This window comes from Dermochelys coriacea, chromosome 25 (genome assembly GCF_009764565.3).
Source record: "Dermochelys coriacea isolate rDerCor1 chromosome 25, rDerCor1.pri.v4, whole genome shotgun sequence".
Classification (NCBI taxonomy): domain Eukaryota; kingdom Metazoa; phylum Chordata; order Testudines; family Dermochelyidae; genus Dermochelys; species Dermochelys coriacea.
This window is the reverse complement of record NC_050092.1, coordinates 5,309,309-5,331,609: the sequence shown is the minus strand read 5'-3', so window position 1 is coordinate 5,331,609 and position 22,301 is coordinate 5,309,309. Positions and strand designations below refer to the sequence as shown.

The 22,301-nt window shown below is 52.7% G+C and overlaps 1 protein-coding gene across 1 annotated transcript in view; it reads right to left on the bottom strand.

The window, feature by feature from the left end:
* Window positions 1–3,060: 3,060 nt before the first annotated feature.
* The window catches only part of LOC119848330 (nuclear receptor ROR-beta-like), a 40,751-nt gene continuing 21,510 nt past the window's right edge, over window positions 3,061–22,301 (bottom strand). The window contains exons 2-10 of the mRNA XM_038384017.1: window positions 16,869–16,954; window positions 16,142–16,283; window positions 15,271–15,684; window positions 14,141–14,262; window positions 12,914–13,046; window positions 8,467–8,574; window positions 5,740–5,850; window positions 4,707–4,819; window positions 3,061–3,664 (exon numbers count right to left, since the gene is read on the bottom strand). Of these exons, the coding sequence (XP_038239945.1) occupies window positions 3,503–3,664; window positions 4,707–4,819; window positions 5,740–5,850; window positions 8,467–8,574; window positions 12,914–13,046; window positions 14,141–14,262; window positions 15,271–15,684; window positions 16,142–16,283; window positions 16,869–16,954 (1,391 nt within the window). The 3' untranslated portion in view covers window positions 3,061–3,502. The remainder of the gene's footprint in view (window positions 3,665–4,706; window positions 4,820–5,739; window positions 5,851–8,466; window positions 8,575–12,913; window positions 13,047–14,140; window positions 14,263–15,270; window positions 15,685–16,141; window positions 16,284–16,868; window positions 16,955–22,301) is intronic.

The following is a 22,301-nucleotide window of genomic DNA, read 5'->3' as shown; positions in this document are numbered from 1 at the left end:
GGAATAATATTGAACAGAAAGGGCAAAGGTGAGAGGAGAAGCAGAGGGAAAGGTGTATAAGGGTTCGGAAAGCTTAGGGTGGGGGGTGGAGGTAGACAGTGCAGCCAGAACAAAAGTATATGGAAACTGGCCTATGTGGGACACTGAGCTTTGCAGTGCTAAATTAGGGAGTGATTTATACAAGGGGTTAGTTTATATGCAAGTATATATGGTACACATGTAGGTGGAGATTTGCAACAGCACCTAGAGGAGTTAGATGCCCAACTCCCATTAATTTCAACATGTCTAAATCCCCTAGGTGGCTTTGAAGATCTCAGCTGTAACAGGTTGTTTTAAATAATCATGCATGCCCTACTTTCGTTCAGCTGTTGGAGGTTGATGTCACTTGAGAAAAGGGCCAAAACTCCATGAGTTTTGACAAACTGGTTTATTTAAAAAAAAAAATTCATTTCACCAACAATTCGGTGCCTTTAAAAAGAAAAAGAAAAAGAAAAAAGTGCTGGTTGGGTTACAATGTCTTATGTTTCCAGTCTCTTCCTTAAATTTCTGTGTGGGCTTTTATTGCTCAGAATCAAAAATTTCTCCCATTTGACATACGCTGCGTTGCAAGCAGGGAAATTGCAATTTCAGTGGCGAGGGCTCAGTCTTTCCAGATTTAAGGTGCTCTCTTGGCCTTTTCGCTGATGAAATGAAAATGGCAACTTTCAACCTAGTGCACATTGTCCGGAGAACATCAAAGACACAAAATGGGAGGGGGAATTGTGCCTTTTTTTCCCAAACATTTCGGAACACCTGTGGCTATTGCCTTTAAGAAAGGGATTTCTGTCCTCTTGCAGAAACTGACAAAAACCTCTTTAACAAAACACATTCCTTCCTCGCTCTGCTAGCCCCCTAAGGTCTGCCTTCCATCAAGGAAGATAGCCGATAAGCAATTGGTGCTGTCGGAAATGAGTTTTTAAAAGGCACAACCCCATGTATGAAAAAGGCAATACTGACTTTCAAGTCCACAAAGCTCTGAGATCGGAGGGTGTAGCAAAAAAAGTAATATTACTTCCCCACCTTGGCTAACGCTGCCTTGGAGAACAATATATGGCACTCAATACTGAAAGGGGCTACTGGGAAAGCCAGCAGCCTTCTTCTGAAAAATGAGTGAATTTGGGAACTTTCTCATCAGTGGAGAAAAGTGCCATAAACGGAGGTGGAGAATTCTGATATGCCCCACTACAGACATCTAACAGTGATTAACAAGAAAAGAAATAATGTTCAGCTTTAGTTTGTGTATGGTGGCTTTAAGGAAAAATAAAAGTCCCAAGTTCTTATTCCATTTTTACTCCACCTTTATTCAGGCAGAGTTCCCACTGACTCCATGGGGAGGTTTGCCTGAAAAAGTGCAAAGCATGTTCCTCTCCAGGAGCTGGGCCACACGCAGAAGAAAAACCAATGACTAGTGCTGGCTAATGGAGTTACTTGTTCACCTCAGGAGATGGAGCAGGCTGGACTATAGATATGAAGATAGTAGGTTCAAACCTTCTTGGTGACTTATAGGGTGGGGGGGAGGGTTAATTATGTAAGGAATAAGTAAGAAAAAGGGCAAGGAGTTGGAAGTTTGATTATTTATCAGTAGGAACCACTCTTCCTCTGGCAACCAGGTTTTCTCCTTGTACGATTTGGCATTGACAACAATGGGAGCAGGAGCAGGAACTAAAAAATAATCCACAGCAGGTGACTGTTTAATCTCTCCAGCAGTATAACTAACCTATGGGCTGTGCCTCAGCGTGGAAGGAGATGGTATCCCTCCACCCAAATGATTGCACAAGTATAGTCCCTCTTTTTCCTCAGAGGCATCACCTTCTTCCAAAACTGCAACTCTGGGGAGGAGAAGATGCTAGAGGAGGGAATAATAACCTCTGCCCCCATCCCCGCCTAGTAACTTTCAGTGGCTCTTTTTAGCAACTGCAGAGAGAACCCTGATTTCTGTTCAACTCAGAGAGCGAATCGGAAAAGCCAGGATCCGAAAAGCTAAAAGCTCCTGAAAAATGGGGTCAAGGATGATTCAACCTCCAGGAACAGAGCAGGCAGAGAGCGCCCCATGCTCTGTTTTTTCCTAATACTGTTACACTTGGTAGGTTCCGCGCTTTGCAGCATATGTTGAGTGGAGAACGAGAACATTTACTGCCCTTACAGGGAGGTACAAGGCTTTGTGTGGGAACCAGCACCAAAGGAGGCCCGGGATGCCTTGGTAACACTGCATTTCCAGCTGAGTGGGTTGCACTGAGTGGGTTACACCTCTGGGAGAAGAAGGATTAACATGGCAGCGCTGGATGCAGTTAGGGAGAAGAAAAAGTCACCGGACCTGATCTGAGATGGGGAATTTCATGGGAGAGCTTTAAAAGGGGACTCTATACAAATAAATAAATACGGCAGCCGTGGCTTGAACGAACGACTGCTTACAATACCAACAGTGACAGCGGTGCTTGGCGCCCCAAAGCACAGACACTATGTACACACAGCACCTCTAAAATGCAGCTGCTTCCGGGGAGGACCACGGGGTATACAGCAGCACTGCACAGGAACCGGAGAGTGGTATTTGGCCACAGGTAGAACGGCAAACCCCTTCTCTTAGAGAAAGTGCCTGGGATTGTACAGGGCAGACAGGGACTTCCCTGAAAGACTCACATGTATGGCATTCAGAGGGGTGAGAGGAACAGCTGACCCTGCATTCAAATCACTGATCACAGGGAGTCCACCCCTGTGCAGACCCCACTAAAGCATCCCTTCTGGTTAGGTTTGGACACTTACCCTGCTAGATTCTTCAGAAGGAGATACGATGTTGAATTTCTACTTCCCTGTTTTCCACAGAGCAGCCCAGTCATTACAGGCCTGGTTCTGTCCCCCTGCTCCTTGGGTAGTCATTAACCCCAGTGCACATTAAGAGTAAGATGCTATTTTTGTCTTCTTTTCCCCCATGCTTCAGTCCAATTCAACTCCGGACTTTATTTCTCTTCCCAACCCCTGCCTGTTTTTGGATAGCCACCTATCCCACCAAGTCTGTATTGCCCCTTTTTCATTCCATCTTTCGGGTGTTTATTTAATTTAAAATGAACAAATACATATGAAACAAGAGGGGAACAAGGGCTGGTCCTGGGATGAGTGCTGGCGGCTGGGCTCCTTTGCTGTGTTGCATGGGTGTGTGTGTGCCCCATGGTGATTCATGCATTAAGGAAAAGTATTGGTACGGTACTGGAGTGTCTCCTCGAGGGAGTGGAGGTTTCACATTCATTTCACCGGTATGGCAAAGTAAGTTCACTTGTCCTTCAAGGTGCATTACATTCAAGAGCTATTGCAAACCACAGTGAGGAGGTGGGCAGAGGGACAGATCACCTCACCCCGTAGGGTCTCTCGGGTTTGGTTATTTGAGTTAAATGAACCTCCTCATGGCTCCCAATGTTTCTGTTCCTCTCCAGACTTTGGGAAACGAAACAGGGTCTGGCGGCTCCGAGTCTTAGCTCTCTCGCGGGTCGCTGTACTGGAGCTCCGAGTTGAATACTTCCTTGTACAGGGGCGGAAAGTTCACAGCTGTCTCCGGATGCAGGATCCGGAAAAACTCCAACTTGTCCAAGTGCAGGTTGCAGATGGTTTTCATCAAGGGCAGCTTGGAAATCAACTACAGAGGAGAGAAGCAGGGGAAGGAAGTGAGATTTGGGCTTGAGATCGGCATTGCTATGCACCGGTCATGCCCAAGCTTTGCGGTCACTGGATGGGGCTTTGCTAGCTGTGGCGTGGTGTCATGACTGTGATGCGGCGACAGCAGCGTGAAACCTTGAAGATGGCGTGCTGTGTCTGGGTGACTGCCCCTGGGAATGGACCAGGGCTGAGAGGCACCAGGTCAAGCCCCGTTTTGAACCGGTGCAATGCATCTATCCTAGGGGCTTGCTGTTTTCAGGGGGAAATGATTTGGCTCCCCCTGGATAACCATGCCTAGGAGAATAAAGGGAGCAGCTGGGCCGGTTTTCAACACCCTGAAAATTCAAGGCTGAGGTTCCCCCTCTTGCTCACTGTCGCGCCTGCCTGATGGTACCATAATCCCTCAATCCTAAGAGTAACAAATGAGCCCTTGCGCTACAGATGGCTGATACATAAACCTCACCCACACCTAGTACTCGAACCGTAACCCCTCCGTTCTTAACACACAGGCCTCTTGCACTTGAGTGAGAGGAGAACTTCCTTGGCCAGTCCCTGCAGCAGGTTCCACTATAATTAAGCAACAAAACTCACCCCAGGCTGTGGGAGAAGAACTCTGTGGTGATGCTCTGCCCCCTCCCAGCCCAGGCTGTATGTCATGCCAGAATAAAGCCTCGATGAAGCACTGTTAGCCCTTTCACTCAATGCTAGAGGCCTTGTGCTATGCAGAAAGTCAGGTTAGAAGATTCTAATGGCCTTAACATTTATGGAGTGAGACCTATTCCCGTAGGACCTAGTGAATCCAGCCAATGCAGGAGGACCCCTACGGTCTATCCACGAGGGGCTTTGTCCAGTTTAGTTGTAAATGTCCCCAGGAGTAAGGCTACCCTCCCCCACTGAGAGCCAATCCCACAATACAACGGTCTTCGGTATCAGGACCATTTCCCCTTGACGTTCAGCCCTTGTTTTTCCTTAGTGCAATTCCACCCCTGTTCCGCCTGGCTGCTCCCAGTCAGCTCCATTACCTTCGAGAGCTTATCCTCGCTGGAGTGTTTCTTCTGGATCTCATGCTGCAGGGCTATGTAGATCTTGTCCTGGAGCTTCTGCACCTTCTTGGATTCCGTGAGCCAAGGGCGATCTGCGAATTGATAGCCAAAACTCACGTCAGCCCTGGGAAATGGATTTGAATCCTGCATAGCATGGCAACGCTGTGGGGGAGGGGGATTTCCTTAACTGATTTTCCTGCCCTTCGTATGCAGGGAGCTACAGGTCAACACTTTGCTTTGTGGTCATTTCCCACCCCCAGTGATGTGTCTTGGCTGGAGAGGGCTCCAAATTCCAGACCTGGATCTGGTGGGAAGTGGAGAAAAGGGAGTGGGTGGGGCGCTCAGTACAGCATTTAAGGTTACAAGGATTTTCCACTGGGACGCTGGTCTGACATGCTGCTCTGTTGGTGGCGAATGCCTGATGCTTGAGAACAGTTTAGCCCCCATTAGTGCCCAATTGTGTACAAGGGCAGTTATTTCCTGACCCCAGCAGCCATTAGTTTCTCATTAGTCACCCTGACAAATGAGAGTTAATTACCCTTGTATACCAGGCATTGAGGCTTGAAAGAGGAGAGCAAAGTTGAAGAAGGTCAGGCAGCTCTCCCTGGATTTTGGAGTGGGATTTCTGTTTAGTACAAGCCTCTTCAACTAAAGGGCTCAGTTCCTCCAGCAAAGAGCTGAATGATATGCTACATGCAAGTAACTTCCCAAGCAACTGCTTTGCTCCTTGAGGGCTACCTCTGCTACCCCTAAAAGCAGCAGAAGCTCACGCTTCAGTCCTGCTCTCCCTGGGGAGTTTTGCCATGGACTCCATCAGCAGCCAGCTCAGATCCATGCACTTCATTTGCTTCACTTGACAATGATCTAGTGGGTCTTCAATTTCTCTAATAAGGTTTAGGGTTAACTCGTCCCAGAATCACAGCCAAAACCCTCTCTCCTGGAGCTCGTGGCTCTGCGAGCTCCTTGAATGCAGAACGGACATTGCCGTTCACCTGTTCCCCTCTGCACCTACCTGGAGCGAGTAGGACGGCTGCAGTGAACAGCGCAATCTCCTCGTCCGAGAGCTGTAGCCGGCACAGGTTCCTCCCCAGCTCGAAGACAGCATTGATAAGGTCGTCGCAGCCTAAAGAGAAGACATGGGAACGAGAAGCACATTACGTCCCAATGCCGCAGACCCCTTCACTGCAAGAAATTTGCCTCTGTCCACACAGGGCCACTCCTGCTCACAATGACAGCCAAGTCTCCGGGCTCCTCTCCTGAAGCAGGATGGGGAAGGGAGTCACTTAGAAGGTTCCCGGAGACTAAGCAGGCAAATGGCGAGGAACCCAGCAGATCTTCAGTAAAAGAATCCCTGCATCACAAGCCAAAGGCACTGGGGTGAATGCCGCCACCACCACATGGCTGGAGCTCATACCCCAGCCCATCCTCTTTGTTAGTAGAAATAAGACAAGAAGCGTTCTTCCCCAATGCAAGCCGCAAATGCCCTTCTGACAGCAGCCCAAGGACAGCCGGCGAGCTCCCATCCAAGTTCTGGCCCAGCCTAGCTCAGGAAAGCCAGTAAGAGCTCAGCCCCACATAGGACATGTCTTCTGCAGCACTAGCTCTTCTGAGAATTCAGCCTTTCAAGACCCACCCACCCCTTCACCAGGCGTGCAAGAAGCGCACAGCACCCTGCAGGGCCACTGAGACCAGTAAGGGAAAAGCGCCCTCTAGTGAGCCCCAGTGCCACTTTCTGTAGCACCCTGAAGGTCTTCCCCTCTCCCCCTGGGGATTATAGCCCAAGGATGTACGGCTGCAGGCTTTCTGTACCATTGCCCAGGACAGCTCATAATCTGCCTCCCCGCTCCTATTTGCTATGACCCTGTGAATTCCCCCAAGTTAAGCAGGTGCAGGCTAGATCAGTAGCTGGCGGGGAGACCTGCGAGGACACGGAATGGCTGTGCTCCAGCAAGTGATATTGCCCCATTTGCTCCAGAACAGAACTAGCAGCCCAGGGGGACGCTGCGCTCTATTTTGAATGATTCTAACTCCGCGGACCTGCCCAGCATTAGTTGTCTAATGATCCCCTGGCACTTTTTGCAAGAGTTGGGGTGTCAATGCTGACTTGGCTGAAGTCCAACGTCCCTGGTGTCCCTAACCTCTCCTGGGGGTTCAGGCAGAGCCAGCGCTGTTCACTGCCCACTCTAAGATCTGTAGCGTTGCTGGGGGTTGTTCTACCTCAGAGGGAGTGGCATTGCAGGGTTGGGTTAAATAATCCCGAGATATCTGAACCTTGTAAGGGTGTCTAAGGGATCAGAGAACTAGGGCCCGATCTGTCATTGCCCTACATCAGATCAGAACGGTAGCATTTTAAACCCACGGGTTTAATTGACCATCCAGGCTGGGGTTTGCATAGGCACATAAGGGAGCTCAACGTCCAACTCCCAGTAACTGAACTCTCCGATGCATCTTCGAAAATCCCAGCCAGAGTGTGCAGGGGAATGGGGAATCAGGCCTGGCTGTCTGCGAAGTACTTGGAGATCCACAGATGGAAGATGCTAGAGGACTGCTTTGAGCAGGGGGTTGGACTAGATGACCTCCTGAAGTCTCTTCCAACCCTAATTTTCTATGATTCTATGACTGCAAAAGAGCTCGTTTCATTTGCTCCTGGAACTTTGCAATTAGGTGCGGAGCCACAAACTGAACATTACGGGGCACATGAGAGAGAAGCAGCAGGTGAACTTGAAGTGACCAATGTCGTGGTTTATCTCCAACCTCCCCACCAGTAAAGAATGGGAGAGAAGGGGAAGATCCCAGGAAGCAGACATGACCTAGGAGCAGCACAGAAGCAGTTACCATGGGTGAGAGGACTCAGGGCTCTTTGGGTTGTGCCTTCTCCTTCTGCCTCATCCGTCGGACCAGGTGCTGCCCAGGAGCCATGCTGCTGCTGACGTCAGTGGGAGATCCTGGGAGGGGAGTCAAGGCCAAAGGGTGGCCCACGGACAATATTTCCCCTTAACTGTGTTTAGTGCACCGAGCAGTCAGCCCCGGAGGACAAAGGGCTCCTTCCCCAGCACGCTGCAGCATGGGCAGCGGCAGATGGGTTTTTCTGGACACTGCTCCGCTGATGTACCTGAAGGGACTGCCTCTCAGGGCTGCGGGGTTTGGCCTCTGCCACCTGTTTGTGAGATTGCCAACGAGGGAAGCCAGCATGGCTCCCGACCCTGCAATGGCATGCACCGAGGCGGAAGCCCTGCACCGCTGCCAATGCCCATTGAAATCAATGGGTACAGGGACCACCCATGTGGATCCCATTGCAGGATCGGGGCCTACACATTGTTAGCACACGTCCACTAGGACCCAAACTGAGATCCATCAGCTTGTGGCACAAAGAACAACCAGCCATTAGCTGGAGGCACCCAATCTAGGCTGGGGTCAGAATACAGCCTAGAGCCCATTAGCCATTGTCCCATATGCTAGCCAGCCTCTGAGAATATATACCATGGGATTCTGCAAAAAGAAGCACTAGACAGTTACGGGGAAACAGGAGGACAAGACTCAGTGACTTTCATTGTGTTCCTAAATCCCCTAGGTGCTTCTGATGCTCTCCCCCTTACTCCTTGCCATGAAGTTAATGCAGTGACTGGGACCCTTCCTGTAGGATTCACTGCTGTGTTTTCACCAGAAGAAGCTTTAAAGAAGAGTCATAAATCCACCCCCATCACCCTATGAGGACAAAAGCAAACAAACCAGCTCTTACCAAGCGACTTGAATATCTGCATGCCACCGTATTTCCCCTCGAAGAGCACCGTGTTATTTAAAGGGTTGAATGCCCGAATCATTCGGATCAGAAGCACTTCCAGGCAACCTAATGCAGGCAGAAAGACAACAGACCATGAGGATGAAGAGGATAAGGGAGCATTTCCATCATCCAAGGATCAAAAAAAAAAAAAAAAAATCCAGACCAACAACCCCACCATCCGCAATTCAAGTGTAAATTCCAAATGATTTTTTAAAAAGTGTTTAAAAAAATCCCAATTTTGTTTTTTAAAGAGCAATGTGATCATGATATTTCAACAAAGGGAAATATGACCTAGTCAGTTAGCAATGGAAAGCAGAGAGATCAAATGGTCATTGTAATGGTGGATTACAAAGAAAGGAGAAGTTTAAAAAAAAATTAAAAATGGAAGGAAGAAATTAAGAGGTCGGTTAGATTCCATGCACTAAGACATATAAACTAGGCAGCATTTGGTTTTAAGTGTAGCAACCTGCATGGAACTTGGAGGGAGGAACATGGGTTGCAGGAGGGAAGACATTGGGGGAGGAACCAATGCAGGTTGCTATATAAACAGATGTAGCCAGGAAGTGCCCAGCTATCTGTATTATCTCTCTCAACCATGCACAGCGCCAGGGTGGATGTGGGGTGTGACAGCAGTGTGCAGTACTAGATAGTATGGCTGTGCTCTAGGAAGCTGGGTTACTGTGAGATGACTAACCCAGGATTGCCCAGCTTGCAGTTAGCCTGCACTGAATACATGGCCTGATTCTCCATCACACCTCCATCACCTTGTGTGGTGGGTTATATTTGGGCGAAATGGACAATGCTTTTCCCTGGTGTAAATGGCAGTGCAATTGAGAATCAGACCCAGGGAGCTTAACCCCAAATTTTGGCTCCCCAATTCCGCAGTCTGATCTGCTAGCATGGACCTGACTGTAGGATCGGGGCCTTCATGTGTGAAAATCTCCCAGGAAGGGAGCGTCCGAGACAGTACAAGGGGGGGGGGGGGAGCTCTCAATGGTAAATGACCATCAGTACGCAATCAGAAAGCACACTGGATTGGCTGCAGGCCCCAGGGTCAGAGGCTCCTCTTTCACCTTTTCTCTTCAGTAGCAAAAGTGCACAGATGTTCCTGTACTTCTGCTATAGTTTATAAATGGCAGTGAAAGCAGGGTTTGCCTTTTTAGCCAGTCCCGATGTGCTGGGATTGTACCAGCACTTGACACAAACAAAAAACTAATTTGGGACTTCGGAGTGGAACACAAAAGTGAAATAGATTAATCTGTCCCCCCCTCCCGCCCCAAGAGCTGAATATAGCACAGAAAGCCCAATGAATACCATCCAGTCTCTTAAATGCACCAAGGGGTTGTTAGAAACCTAGGGGATTTGTTTCTCTGTTTGCTGGTTCTTAAAAAGAACAACTTTTAACTTGGCACTTTCCCAGTAAGATTCACTGCCCTTAAAACAAAAACAACAACAAAACAATGGAGAGCTGGAGGTAAGCTAGCATCCAGCCATAAGGAAGCGCCCCCACCAATTCAAACTGGCTGCTAAGAGTCCATCAACAGTTTTTGTGTGCCACGAGGGACCTGTAACATTGGCTGAATGAACAACTGCAGCTTCATCATTTGAACCTGATCCCATTCGAGTCAATGGCAAAACTCTCCTTGACTTCAGTGGGTGCAGGACTTCCCTTCAAGGGAGTGACCTTGCTGATGCAATGCAGACCAGGGCCAGCTTTGTGATCTGAGAACCTGAAGGCTTGGAGACAATTATTGTGGCACTATTGCTGCTTTGACCTCTGCCTCTTTGGGGCAGGACAACATCTTGCACAGGGGGGACCCGATCTGTGAGTGGGGCTCGAAGGCCCTCCTGCAACCCACATCAGAAATAAAAGTAGTTTCTACGCTTGGCTTTGGCTGCTGGGATATTTCTAGAGGGGAGAAGGTCAGAGCAGTCGCTTTAGAGTTCAGAGCGGAGCAGTACTTGCAGTAACGGGAAATCTGACCCACCAGCGTGGGGTTAGTGTCTGAGCCGGTGAGGAAAGGCGTCTTAATTCCCAGGTAGACAAGAACAAAGAACGTGTCATTTTCACTGATATTTTTCTTCAAAAGTTTCTGGGTTTTCAATTAAAAATTTCAGTAACATCCAACAATTCCTAGGGAAATTTCCACTTTGACGAAAAAGCCATTTTTTGTTGGCAACACCCCCTTCCGCCATTGCGAAGGAAAAATTCCAACCAGCTTTAGTTAGTGCCTGAGAGCTGGAAGGTGAAACTGACTAGAAACCCAGGGCCTGATTCTTTCCTACTTCCGGACAGTTATTTATATCAGTGCCAAGTGCTGCCGGATCACAGCGGGATCATTCTATACCCGCTGTGCGCTGGCAAGAGAGAATCCGTGCTATGCAGGCCTAAAAGTGTATAAAACAGCCAGCATTGTCACTACGACATTTATACAGTGCTGCAGATGTGTAAAGCACTGCTCGGACGTTCACTAAGTTACCCTCACAACACCCCTGGGAGGTAGGTATGGGAAACTGAGGCACAGAGAGGGGACGCAATTTGCCCTGTGAGTCATTGGCTGAATCAGTATTAGAACTCAGGTCCTTTCGGACTCTATGAGGACAAAGATACCAAAGAGATGGATGCTGTGAGAACAAGCTAGATTCACAGGGGTTTTCAGAAGGGCTGAGGATCTTCAGCACCCATTGACAGAGCTGGAGTTGGAGCACTGCTGAAGATCAGGCCCCTAGGAGGCAGAGATGGAAGAGACTTATCAGGTCTCATCCAGGATTATCGGGGCAGGATTGTTCCCTTCTGTCTATTCCTCAATGGTCGTGGGATGCGAGGGGGATCCCCAGGGGTTAAGAGGTTGGAGCTGGAAGCCACAGTGAGACACACCTGGTGCCCCCCAAGATCCCAACACCCCTGTACTTGTGGGGATTGTGGGGGGGGGGCATTGAAAACCAGACCTGGATCCAAAATCTGCCACTTTCTCTGAGCTTCCTAATGAGCCAAAGCGAAACTCTGGATCTGAACCCCTCCAAACCTGGTGGGGCTGAACTCCAGACCTGGACATTAATGGTTGAGCCCATCTACATGCAGGACCTTTAATAAAGGTGGGCCTGCGAAGGGGGGAAGCTGGGTGAGCAGGGGGAAATGTGCTTTCCCCTGACTCTGCTAATCCTGGAGCATTCCCAGCCTGGCGCCCTGGGGCGTGTTACCTCTGGAGGTTAAGGACCATCAAGGCTGTGGCTCTACATGATCCTTCGCGTTTCCTGTTCTCTCTCCCTTATCCAGCACCACCAGCTGCTGGTTGTGATCAGGAAGAGGCCAGGCAGGAAGATGCGTCTCCAAGCTGCCCAGGCCACTGGGCTGATGGCAGAGAGGCTGCTCCTGGCATGGCCCACTCTATGTGTGCGAGACACACCTCGGGGGGCCTCCATCTCTACAGGAAGGGGAGGGTGCTGGGAGATGCCCCTGCTCCGTAGCTCCTCCTAAGCAGGAGAGCCAGGGAGGAGGCTCTTGAGCTGGGTGCCCCATGCTGTGAGATGCCCCCTGGGCCTCCCACCATTACCAGTGTGATCTGAGGGGCTCCCCCATTGGCTCTGGGCTCCAGCTCCTGCTAGTTCTTTGGATCCTCCTCCCCACCCACTCCACCTGCCCACAGTGGAAAGTGGGACCTGCATGTGTCATGGGGTGGGAGATTCGGAGGGGCAGCGGGGCTCAGTGTGTGCCAAGAAGGTGAGCCAGACCCACCTCAGTCTGGAGATAAGAGTGAGGAAGAAGGAGGGATGCAGACGGCAGGGGAAGGAGGAGGGTGGGGGTGAGGAAGAGGGAGAAGCGTTGGTGGGGGAGAGAGAGATAGGAGGAAGAGAAAGGCAGAGCAGAAAAGGGAAGGAACGAGGAAGTGGCCCTGTGGAGCCCCCCTGTTGAAATCCAAGGCTGAGCCTCCAGGAGGTTGGACTAGATGACCTCCTGAGGTCTCTTCCAACCCTAATCTTCTATGAGGTGCAGCATGGTGGGGAGAAGGCGGCTTTCAGCCATTCTTCAATGTGGGCTGCTCTGGGAATGGCCCGGATGTAAATCAGAACAGCCCCAAGGGGCTCGAACATACAGCAGCCTCTGGAGAGCAGCTTATGGGCTTCTCCATAGACCAGAGCAGCCCAGCATCTCCATAGTGCCCTGTGCTAAATGGCCCTGAAGCCTCCTACATTGGCTCCACCCCCTCCCAACCTAGCCCCGCCCACACCCAGCGCTGAGGTTCCAATGGGGGCATGTAAGAGGACCTGTGCTGTCTGGGGACCAGGCCAGGGGCCAGACTGTCTATCAGTGCCTAGAAGGCTGGGGGGGTGGTATTTTGCCACCCCAGCAGGGTGCGGGGAGGAACCTGTCTGCATGGTGGGGTCCGTCTCCCCGCTTTCTCACCTGCTTTGAGGAGGATGATCTGGTCGTTCTGGCAGAGCTCCATGAAGCCATCGATGCGCTTGGCGAACTCCACCACGTACTGAATGGCATTGGAGATCTGCAGGGAGCACTGCTGCCACATGGTCTCGCAGCTCTGTGAGCACAACGGGGGTGCATCAGGCACAGCCAGCTCCTTTCCACGCAACACCCCTGCCCACGCACAGGGGACCAAGCACGGGGGCTCCTTTTTGTACAGTGCCATCCTGCGGGCTGCGCTGTGTGGGGTTCTGCACCGCGGGCCACAGAATGCACACCCCCACCCGCAAATCTTCATGCATCTCCCTTCCCATGCTGTTCAACTCCCACTGAAATACAAGGCGTCCCTGGGCCATTTGCTCCACCCAAAGACTGAATAGAAGTGGGGGTGAGAAAATTAGTAGTGGTTCTCTTCCAGGTGCCACTCACTAACTAAGCTCCACCCACTGGTCACCAAAATGAGACTCCACTCACAGTGGATCTTCATAATATGATGGATCTGTCTCTTTTTTGCTTTGATCAGCCATTTAAAAATTGGCCATCATTAAACTTCAGAGTGAATGACCCCTTGAAATAGACAGGGGTTTCACAGACTCCTTAAAGGCAGTCTTTCACGCTGCCTGCAGACTCAGGCAGACATGGCTTCAGCCATTACACTCGGTTCTGGGATATTACGTCTATTTCACAAGATTAAGTCTAACGGCATCTGGTTCCCTCCCCTCCCCAAAACGGTAGCTTGGATTTTGGAGCTCAAGGAGATGGCTTCCGGAAAGAGCCCTGCCTTGCTGTGACCCAACCTGGTTCATCCCTGTCTCCACTCTCCTGCCCCACTAGGTGATGGTCTGGAACGCCAGGGTAAGTGGCCTGGGGATTCTGCCCCACCAACCCTAGGGCATGTGTACCTCCAGCCACAAAGCTGTGCTCCTCCATCTGCAGATCCACACCAGGGGCTTCTGCCCCTAACCGCAGGGCGTGCTCAGCCCCATGCGGCCGTGACAGCATCCTCATCACAGCCGATATCCCTTCCCCAACCCCATCCCCATCCCACTCCCGGGGCACCACGTATGATGCAGCTGGCACCATGACGAACTCCCGTACGTGTGCCCTGACCCGGGAGAGATTAGTGCCGGGGATTGGATATCTAGAGCAGCCTGTTGTGTGGGGCAGTGAGGCACAGACCCCAGGGACTGGTAGGAAGCAAGGGGAAGTTACCTTGTTCTGCAAGCTCCTGATCTCCTCCTGGGTGTACAGCATCCACGCTAGCCTCTTGAGCTCCTCCGTCGTGTACTGGCAGGTCTCCAGGTGGGACTTGACCACGTTCTGAGCGATGCGGTCTGCCGAAGCAAGCACAAAGCACAGCTGAGACTCAGGGCCTGGGAGACAGGGCATTGGCTCCTACGGGGGCAGACAGGCTTCCTCGAAGACAGAGCAGCCCCAGGGCTCCTAGCGCATTGCCAGCATGGCCTCACAGCTACGGACGTGTTGTGATGAGCTGTCAGATGTCTATATGTGCCACTGCCTTCTCCTGGGTGGAATCAGAACTGATCAATCTGTGTGTCTTAGGCCCTATACTGACAGTGGGGATTCTCCTTAGCTCAGGTGCAAGGAGCCTTGTGCTTTCAGAGCAGGAGGATCTGGGGTCTATCCCTGCTACAAAGTTCTTAGCTGCCTGGGGCTTGTTACAGGATTTGTGTGTTGTGAGTGAGCTGGAATTCAGGCAGTTGGCTGACCAGGGGAGTACGGGCTGGACTGCAGCTTAGCAGGGTGTGGGGCATGTTCTGGGTCTCAAGAACACTAGGAGCTGAGTTTGGGGGGACTATTTTCCTCCTGCCGCTGCTCAGTTCTGGTGGGAGAGGACAGTTCCTGCCATAGCTGCCCTATCCCCCCCAAGGGCTTTCCTGCCCCTTGGGGGGACAGGGAAAGGGGTTGAGGGGCTGCAGGCCAGTCTTAGAGCCTCTTCTCCATCCTTGTAGTTGGGGCTGCACTAGCCCTGCATGGACACACACTCCCAGAGTGGGACGCTTTAGGTGGGTGGGTGCCAGACTCACAGGGAGGGGACTGCAGGAGGCTCCAGGAGAGAGCAGGACCAGAGACTGGGAGTCCCCACTTTATCTTCTGCTATCAGCATATATCCCCCTGTTTAGGGGCAGGCCCACATGAGATGATAGCCTACTACGGTTCCCCACTAGAAGAAATACTCCTTTAGCTCAAGCAGTAGAGACCTGTGCTTTCAGTGCTGAAGTTCTGGGGTTCAGCCCTACCTATGGGTGGTTGCTCTGAGCCCTGCAAAATTCAGCTCATGCCTTCCCTTATGTCTGGGGTTGGGGGGGGCAGGTACTGACCGATCTCGAGCATCGAAATGTCCGAGGCGAGCTGGCTGCCCTCCAGGGTGCTGTGGGCAAAGAGGCCGGGCTCCAGCATCAGCTCGTAGATGGACTCCTGCTTGATGAGCTTGGCATCGCTGACATCCATGCTGGACTGGTCGGGCGAGGGCTGGGCTGAGGTCAGGAGGTCGAGGTTGTAGTAGGTGCTGCCTCCGTCGGGGGTGAGGGGGAAGTCGAAGAGGAGCCCGTCTGACAGTGGGGAGATGTCGTCCAGGTCCGAGACCCTGCTGCTAACGCTGGTGGGGTAGACCCGGGCCAGGGCCTCGGAGTTGTCTTTGGAGACGCCGTTCTGCTCCTGGCTCTGCTGGTGCTTCTGCACCTCCGCATACAGGCTGTCCCGCTGTTTCTTGGACATGCGGCCGAACTTCACCGCTGGGGAGAAGGAAGCAGAGCCAGTGGGCTTGGGCGCATGGATGGGGTGCAGTGGCAAACGAAGGGTTAACAACAACTCCACTGCCCCCAGGCAGGGGCCAAAGGAGTGGGGCGGGGGCAGGGCAATGCCCCTGAGGCTCCAGGGCTGGGGTGATTATTTTGATACATTCCGATGATGGGATTTTTCCCTCCTTTCGTAAGCAGCAGCGAGCAGAACCCCCAGCTGGGATCAGGGCCCCCACCTTGGTAAGCGCTGAGCACAGACTGGGGGACAGTCCCTGCTCCAAGGAGCTTACAGCTGAAATGGACGAGACTTACCCCAGGTCCCTGGCACTGCCAGGGGATTCAGGAGTCCTGGCTCACAGCCCTATTACTATTTTCCACTGAGCGGCCCAGCCTGCAACTCCCTGATCCCCTAGGGGTCCCGCCGACCCCCAGGCCTTGGGAGCAGACTCACCATCACGTGACATGCCCAGCGCCAGACATTTCTGCAGGCGGCAGTGCTGGCATCGGTTCCGGTTGGTCCGGTCGATCAGGCAGTTCCTCTGGCGCGAGCAGGAGTAGCTGGCGTTATTCTGCTGGCTTCTCCGGAAGAAACCCTGCGTGGGAAGGAGGACGGTTCAAAACTGGAGGGGCAGAGAATCCCCCACATGGTTTCCACCTGCCCGGGGAGTGACTGGAGGAGGGGTCTTCTGAGGGTGGGGATGGAAAAGGCCCAGCGGGGGCACCTGGCCCAGCCCAGCCTAAGCTCGTTCCTGGGGAGAACGAGGCTGCTTTGTCCAGCCTTGGCCCACACAACGGAACCAGGGGTTGTTACAGAGTGCGGAGGGAGCAATGCCGGACCCAGGGAAGGGGCGAATGGGTGGGGGGGGCACTAGGCCAGCAATGGTGCTGGTAGGATGGTGACCAGAGCCAGGGAGGTGCCATGAGATTTGTCCCCAAGCAGCTCAACCAGGGTATCCGGCTCCTGCCCGGCAATGTGCCTAGGCTGGGACCTTCAATGGGAGCTGGCGTCTAGCTGGCATTGGCACCTTTGGAAACCTCTGCCCCAGTGCTGGGCGTGCAGACGGCACATGCCAAAGAGGTGTGTAAACCAAGGCCACCATCCCCTGAATCATCGGGCTGAGAATGCCCAACTCATTACACTTGCTGAGTGCCAGGGTCGGACATAGCCCATCGCTTACCTTACAGCCTTCGCAGGTGATGACGCCATAGTGAATCCCTGAAGACTTGTCTCCACAGATCTTACATGGGATCACTTCGATTTGGGCTGCAGCAGGGAGGGAAACAAAACAGACAAGCCCAGGTCAGTTCACTGCGGCGTCTCTCTCTAGGGACCAGAGCAGTTAAGACACTTGGCCCTTGTGCAGAGACAGGGTCCTCACAGAGCTTTACAAACAGTCATTGATGAAACTTTCTGGGAGGTGGGTAGCATCATCCCCATCTTGAGGGAAACTGAGGCTCACAGCAGGGCTGTGACTTGCCCAAGGTCACCCAGCAGGCCAGTAATGGAGCTGGGAAGAGAACCCAGGTCTGCCAACCCTGTGATCTAGTCAGTAGTTCCCACTCTCTACACCAGGGTTGGCCAACCTGGGGCTCCGGAGCCACACGCGGCTCTTCAGATGTTAATATGCGGCTCCTTGTCTAGATACCGACTCTGGGGCTGGAGCTACAGGCACCAACTTTCCAATGTGCTCAACCCTTGGCTCTGCCCCAGGCCCTGCCCCCACTCCCCCCCTTCCCGCCCCCTCCCCTGAGATTGCCGTGCCCTCGCTCCTCCCCCCAGCGCCGCCTGCACACCACAAAACAGCTGATCAGGAGATGCGGGGAGGGAGGGGCAGGCGCTGATCAGCGGGGCTGCCAGTGGGCGGGAGGCACTGGGAGGTGGAGCTGGTGGGGGGCTGCTGACGTATTACTGTGGCTCTTTGGCAATGTCCATTGGTAAATTCTGGCTCCTTCTCAGGCTCAGGCTGGCTACCCCTGGTTTAAACCCTCTGAAATGATCCTCTTAAGAGTCCAGCCGTCCTGCTCCGTGCACCTGGGAAACGAGCAACACCATCTACTCAGCTGGGCAAGCAACCGCTCTCTTCCCAGCCTCACTCCAAGCACCGCAAGACCCCGCCTAGGCCCTGTTCCAAGTGGCCACAGAATCCTCTCCAGGTTTTCCTCTTCCTTATTCCTGATGGTGAGTGAGGAGGCTGAGGGACTCATTGACGCTTGGCTTGATTCTGTACCTGTACTGGCTGCACTTATAGTCATGGGTGGATCTGAGCACTCAGAAGGAACAGATCTCTGCCTGCCTGGATCCCACACACCTGCCCTGGCTGGGTCTCTTTGCAGGGACTGAACTCTGGAACCTCTGGATCTAAAAGCCCATATTAAACATTCAGACCTGCTCCACCTCCTAGTGGGAGACAAAGCCGCCATTGTGCTAGCTGGAGGTACACACCCAGGTGCTGTCTGTCTGCAGCTCTTAAATAGCCATTTTTCTCCATCTTTTTTTATGGCCGGCTGGCAGCCTTTCAAGTATCTGAAGACCTCTTAATCTCCTCTTTTCCAAACTAAACATACCCAGTTCCTTCAGCCTTTGCTCATCTGGCTTGTGTTCCCTCTCTTTGATCATCTTGGTCATTCACCTCTGGATCCTCTCCCGTTTCTCTCCGTCCTTTCTATACACTGGTGACCAAAACTGGACACACTTCTCCAGCGGAGACCTAACCTGTGCCAAGCAGAGCGGTGCCATCACCTCCCGTGGCTTGCATGCTATGCCTCTGTTAATGCAACCTAAAATTGCATTTGCTTTTTTTGCAACGGCATCGCATGGCTGGCTCCGGTTGAGGTAGTGACCCACCCCAACTCCCAGGGCCTTGCGCAGCCCTTGCCCTCAACAGTCCCGAGTGGCGCCGATGGACATGCATTACAGACTATTGGGGCAGTGTTCTTGGTAGCGGGGATGGAAGGGGATCCAGAACCTGGGTTACCTGCCTATGCAATTCCCCACGTGCTCAGGAGATGGCAGTGAAGTGCTATTCCCAGCCATTAGGAGCCCTAGGGTGTATTACAGCTGGGTGGGCGTGTGAAGGGAAAGGTCTTGCACTCTTAGCAGCAGCCGCAAGGCAAGGGCAAGGATTTCACAGCTCAGCTGCACAGACACTCCCTGTTCCCGGACCTCCAACACCCACCCCTCCAGAGCCACATCTGCCTGTGCTGAAACTGGTTCCCCAACCCTCCCCATAGCTACTAGTTCCCGGCACAGGGCTGCCTTGCATGTCCCGGACACGGGGTAGCGTGCTAGGTGTGCCAGGAAGCACTGGTGGTGCTTCAAACCCTAGGCCTCTTTATCGTGGGTGGGCTCCCATTGTATGCACACGCAGCTAGCAGGGAAGGGTCTGGCAGGGGAGAAATGGGGCAGGTCCCAAAGGCCATGAGTGTAGTTAGTTGGAGGCACCCAGGGACTGGATATCATCAGTCAAAGGCAACAGAGAATGCAGCAGGGTGCTGCAGTTTCATGGCTCTAAAATGTCCCATGGAGCAGGAATTCCCACGTCCCCTGTAAGCGTCCCCAGTGTTACAAGAGGGAGGGCTGGGCTGGGCTGGATCTAAAAGAGCTTGGCTTGTTTAGCCTAAGTAAAAGGAGGCCGAGGGGAGAGCTGATTGCTCTCTATAAATACATCAGAGGGATAAATACTACGCAGGGAGAGGATTATTTAAGTTAAGCGCCAATGTGGACACAAGAATAAATGGAGATAAACTGGCCATCAACAAGTTTAGGCTCGAAATCAGGTGAAGGTTTCTAACCATCAGAGGAGTGAAGTCCTGGAACAGCCTTCCCAGAGGGGCAGTGGGGGAAAAAATACCTTAACTGGCTTCAAGCCTGAGCTTGATAAGTTTCTGGAGGGGATGGTCTGAAGGGACTGCCTACAATGGCGTGTGGCCCATCAGCGACGACCAGTAGCAAAAATCCCCAGCGGCTGGAGATGGGGCACTAGATGGGGAGGGCTCTGAGTTACTGCAGATAATTCTCTCCCAGGTGTCTGCCTGGCGGGTCTTGCCCACATGCTCAGGGTCTAACCGATCACCATATGTGGGGTGGGGAAGGAATTTCCCCCCAGGTAAGATTGACAGAGACCCTGGGGGTTTTTCGCCTTCCTTTGCACCATGGGGCCTGGGTTACTTGCAGGTTTAAACTAAGGTAAGTGGTGGATTCTCTGTAACGTAAAGTCTTTTAACCATGATTTGAGGACGTCAGTAACTCAGCCAGAGGCTGGGGGTCTCTTCCAGGAGGTTCTATAGTCTGCAATGTGCAGGAGATCAGACTAGGTGATCATGATCGTCCCTCTGACCTACAGGGGAGCCTGGACTGAGGCTGCTGGACACAGACAGACCCTGTGATCCTCTCTGGCTGTCCAGCTGGCAGCCTAGGGTCACTACACAGGGCAGCCCTAAGGCCCAGCCTGGATTCGGCAGCCACGGATTGGGATTGCTGACTGCACTGTAGTTCCGGGGGGCACTGCCAGCGAGCCTGGTCCCCACCGTACGTCAAACTACCCCTTCAAGCCCTTTCTACCTGCAGCCCTTAGTGTCCTGGGGCACCACCTAGCGTTCGTGGGCATGACGCCTTTCACGCCATCTCTGCCGGTTTGCTCGTCTCGTGGGTAGAGCACTCGGACTCAAGTGACCTGGGTTCTAGCCCCAGCTCTGCTGCTGGGTGACCTTGGGCAAGCCACCTCCCCTCCCCCTGCCTCAGTTTCCTCATGTGCAAAATGGGGAGAATGATACTGCCCTCCTTGGTAAAGCGCTTTCAGATCTAGAGATGAGAAGTGCTATGAGGTATTTATTTGCACTACAGTAACACCAGGGACCCTAGTCACAAACCAGGACTCCACTGTGCTAGGCGCTGTATAAACACAAGGAAAAGATGGTCCCTGCCCCAAAGAGATTCTGGTTGAAGTATAAGACAAGAGACAATACATTCAGACAGACAGACAGACAGGGAAGCACAAGGAAACAATGAGCCAACAACAACAAGTCATCTCTGCAGCAGCTGGAGTCATTCGCATTTCCCTGGTGAGGTCGCTGGCCTGCCCGTCGGATGAGCATCGGGATGGGGACTGGTTGCAAAGGGGATGCCGAACAGGCCTGATTCTGCTTTGTACCTCCTGCGCTGATTTCCATGACACTCTTCAGGATTGGGGCCCGCTGCAGTGGGGGTGCACATCGACCCGCCAAGGCTTTGGTTGTGTGGTTTTAAAACCAAAAGCCCAGGCAGGAGGCGACACGAGGCAGGTACCAAGGCAGCCAGTCAGCAGACTGGCCCGGCTGGGCAGGCCCAGGGCACCACAGTCATGGCAATAATGGCTGGAGGGGTAGAGGCAGGGATCTGGCATGCAGGAGAGACACCTGGAACTCCCAGTGCCGGGGCCAGTGGGGCCCAGCTGTGTCTAGGGCAGGCTTGGGCTTGTTGCCAAGATACTGTATGGGAGGAGGCTGGGAGTCTTTGGCCAGAACGACTGGGCCAGATTCTGACCTCACACTGGTGTTAAATCCAAAGTATGGTCAACGGAGTCCCACCAGTGTGAGACTCAGCGTCTCTGTGGGCTCGCCCTGTCTATAGCACCTCTGTGTCCTGGGCCACGCATTGTGTGGGGTCATGTAGCGGGGAAAGGAATGGAGTGTCCTACCTGCACATCTCCTCTGCACTCATTCCCCCACCCCCAAAACTGCCAGGGTGGGGGGCACCCCAGATGAGGGACATCGGGGGTTTGGAAACATTCCTTTCACACAGCTCTGTCTTTGCAAACATCCATGCACTGGGAGACGGGGCCGAAACGGGCCTCCAGATGGGCTTATCAGAACCTGATTAACAGCTGCATAATAAACAGGCTTTTCATTAGAGCTAAGGCATTGCTGCAGGGAACAGCAGTGGGTAGAGAGGACGGCTGCCTTCAAAGTGTCCTGTGCCTTGGAATAAACCTCTCAGCAAATGCTCAGCTTTGCTCCCTCCTTCCCTTCAGCGCAAAGTAACATCCTCTGTTCCTAGCAGGATTTCTGAATGCTTTACATGCCACTAGAAAAGCGATCTCTTCACCCAGCACTGCAATGCAGCCAGCTCTGTGACAGAACATGGCAGCTGTTTAACAATGCACAGCACTGGTTTAACGCAGGAAGTAAAGAAAAACTCTGAATCCGCCAAAGGGAATTTCTAGAGGGAGACTGAATGGAATGAGCCAAGCTGGCATCTGGCCACAATGGCGGGGTTGTCTCTAGCAGAAAGAGCCATGGGATCCTGAGAGATTATAGTGGTTAGAACCTGGGTTTTACACCTCACTTGTGCAAATGCCTGGCAGAGAAAGGAGCCATGCCAGAGGGAGTGTAAAGAGAAATCCAGGCCAGAGCTTGCTTACAACTGTCCCAGGTGGCACAAGTGAGCTCCAGCCTAGTTTAGAATGGAATAAATAACTGGGGGTGGATTCCCCTGCCCACCTGCAATGGCCTTGGGGGGGAAATACCCTGGAGTGGCTCTCTCTTCTCCCCTGGGGCCCGATCCAGTGGAAAGTCTCTCACTGACATCAGTGGCCTTTGGAACCAGCCCCTCGAATGGCTCTCTGCCACTAAAG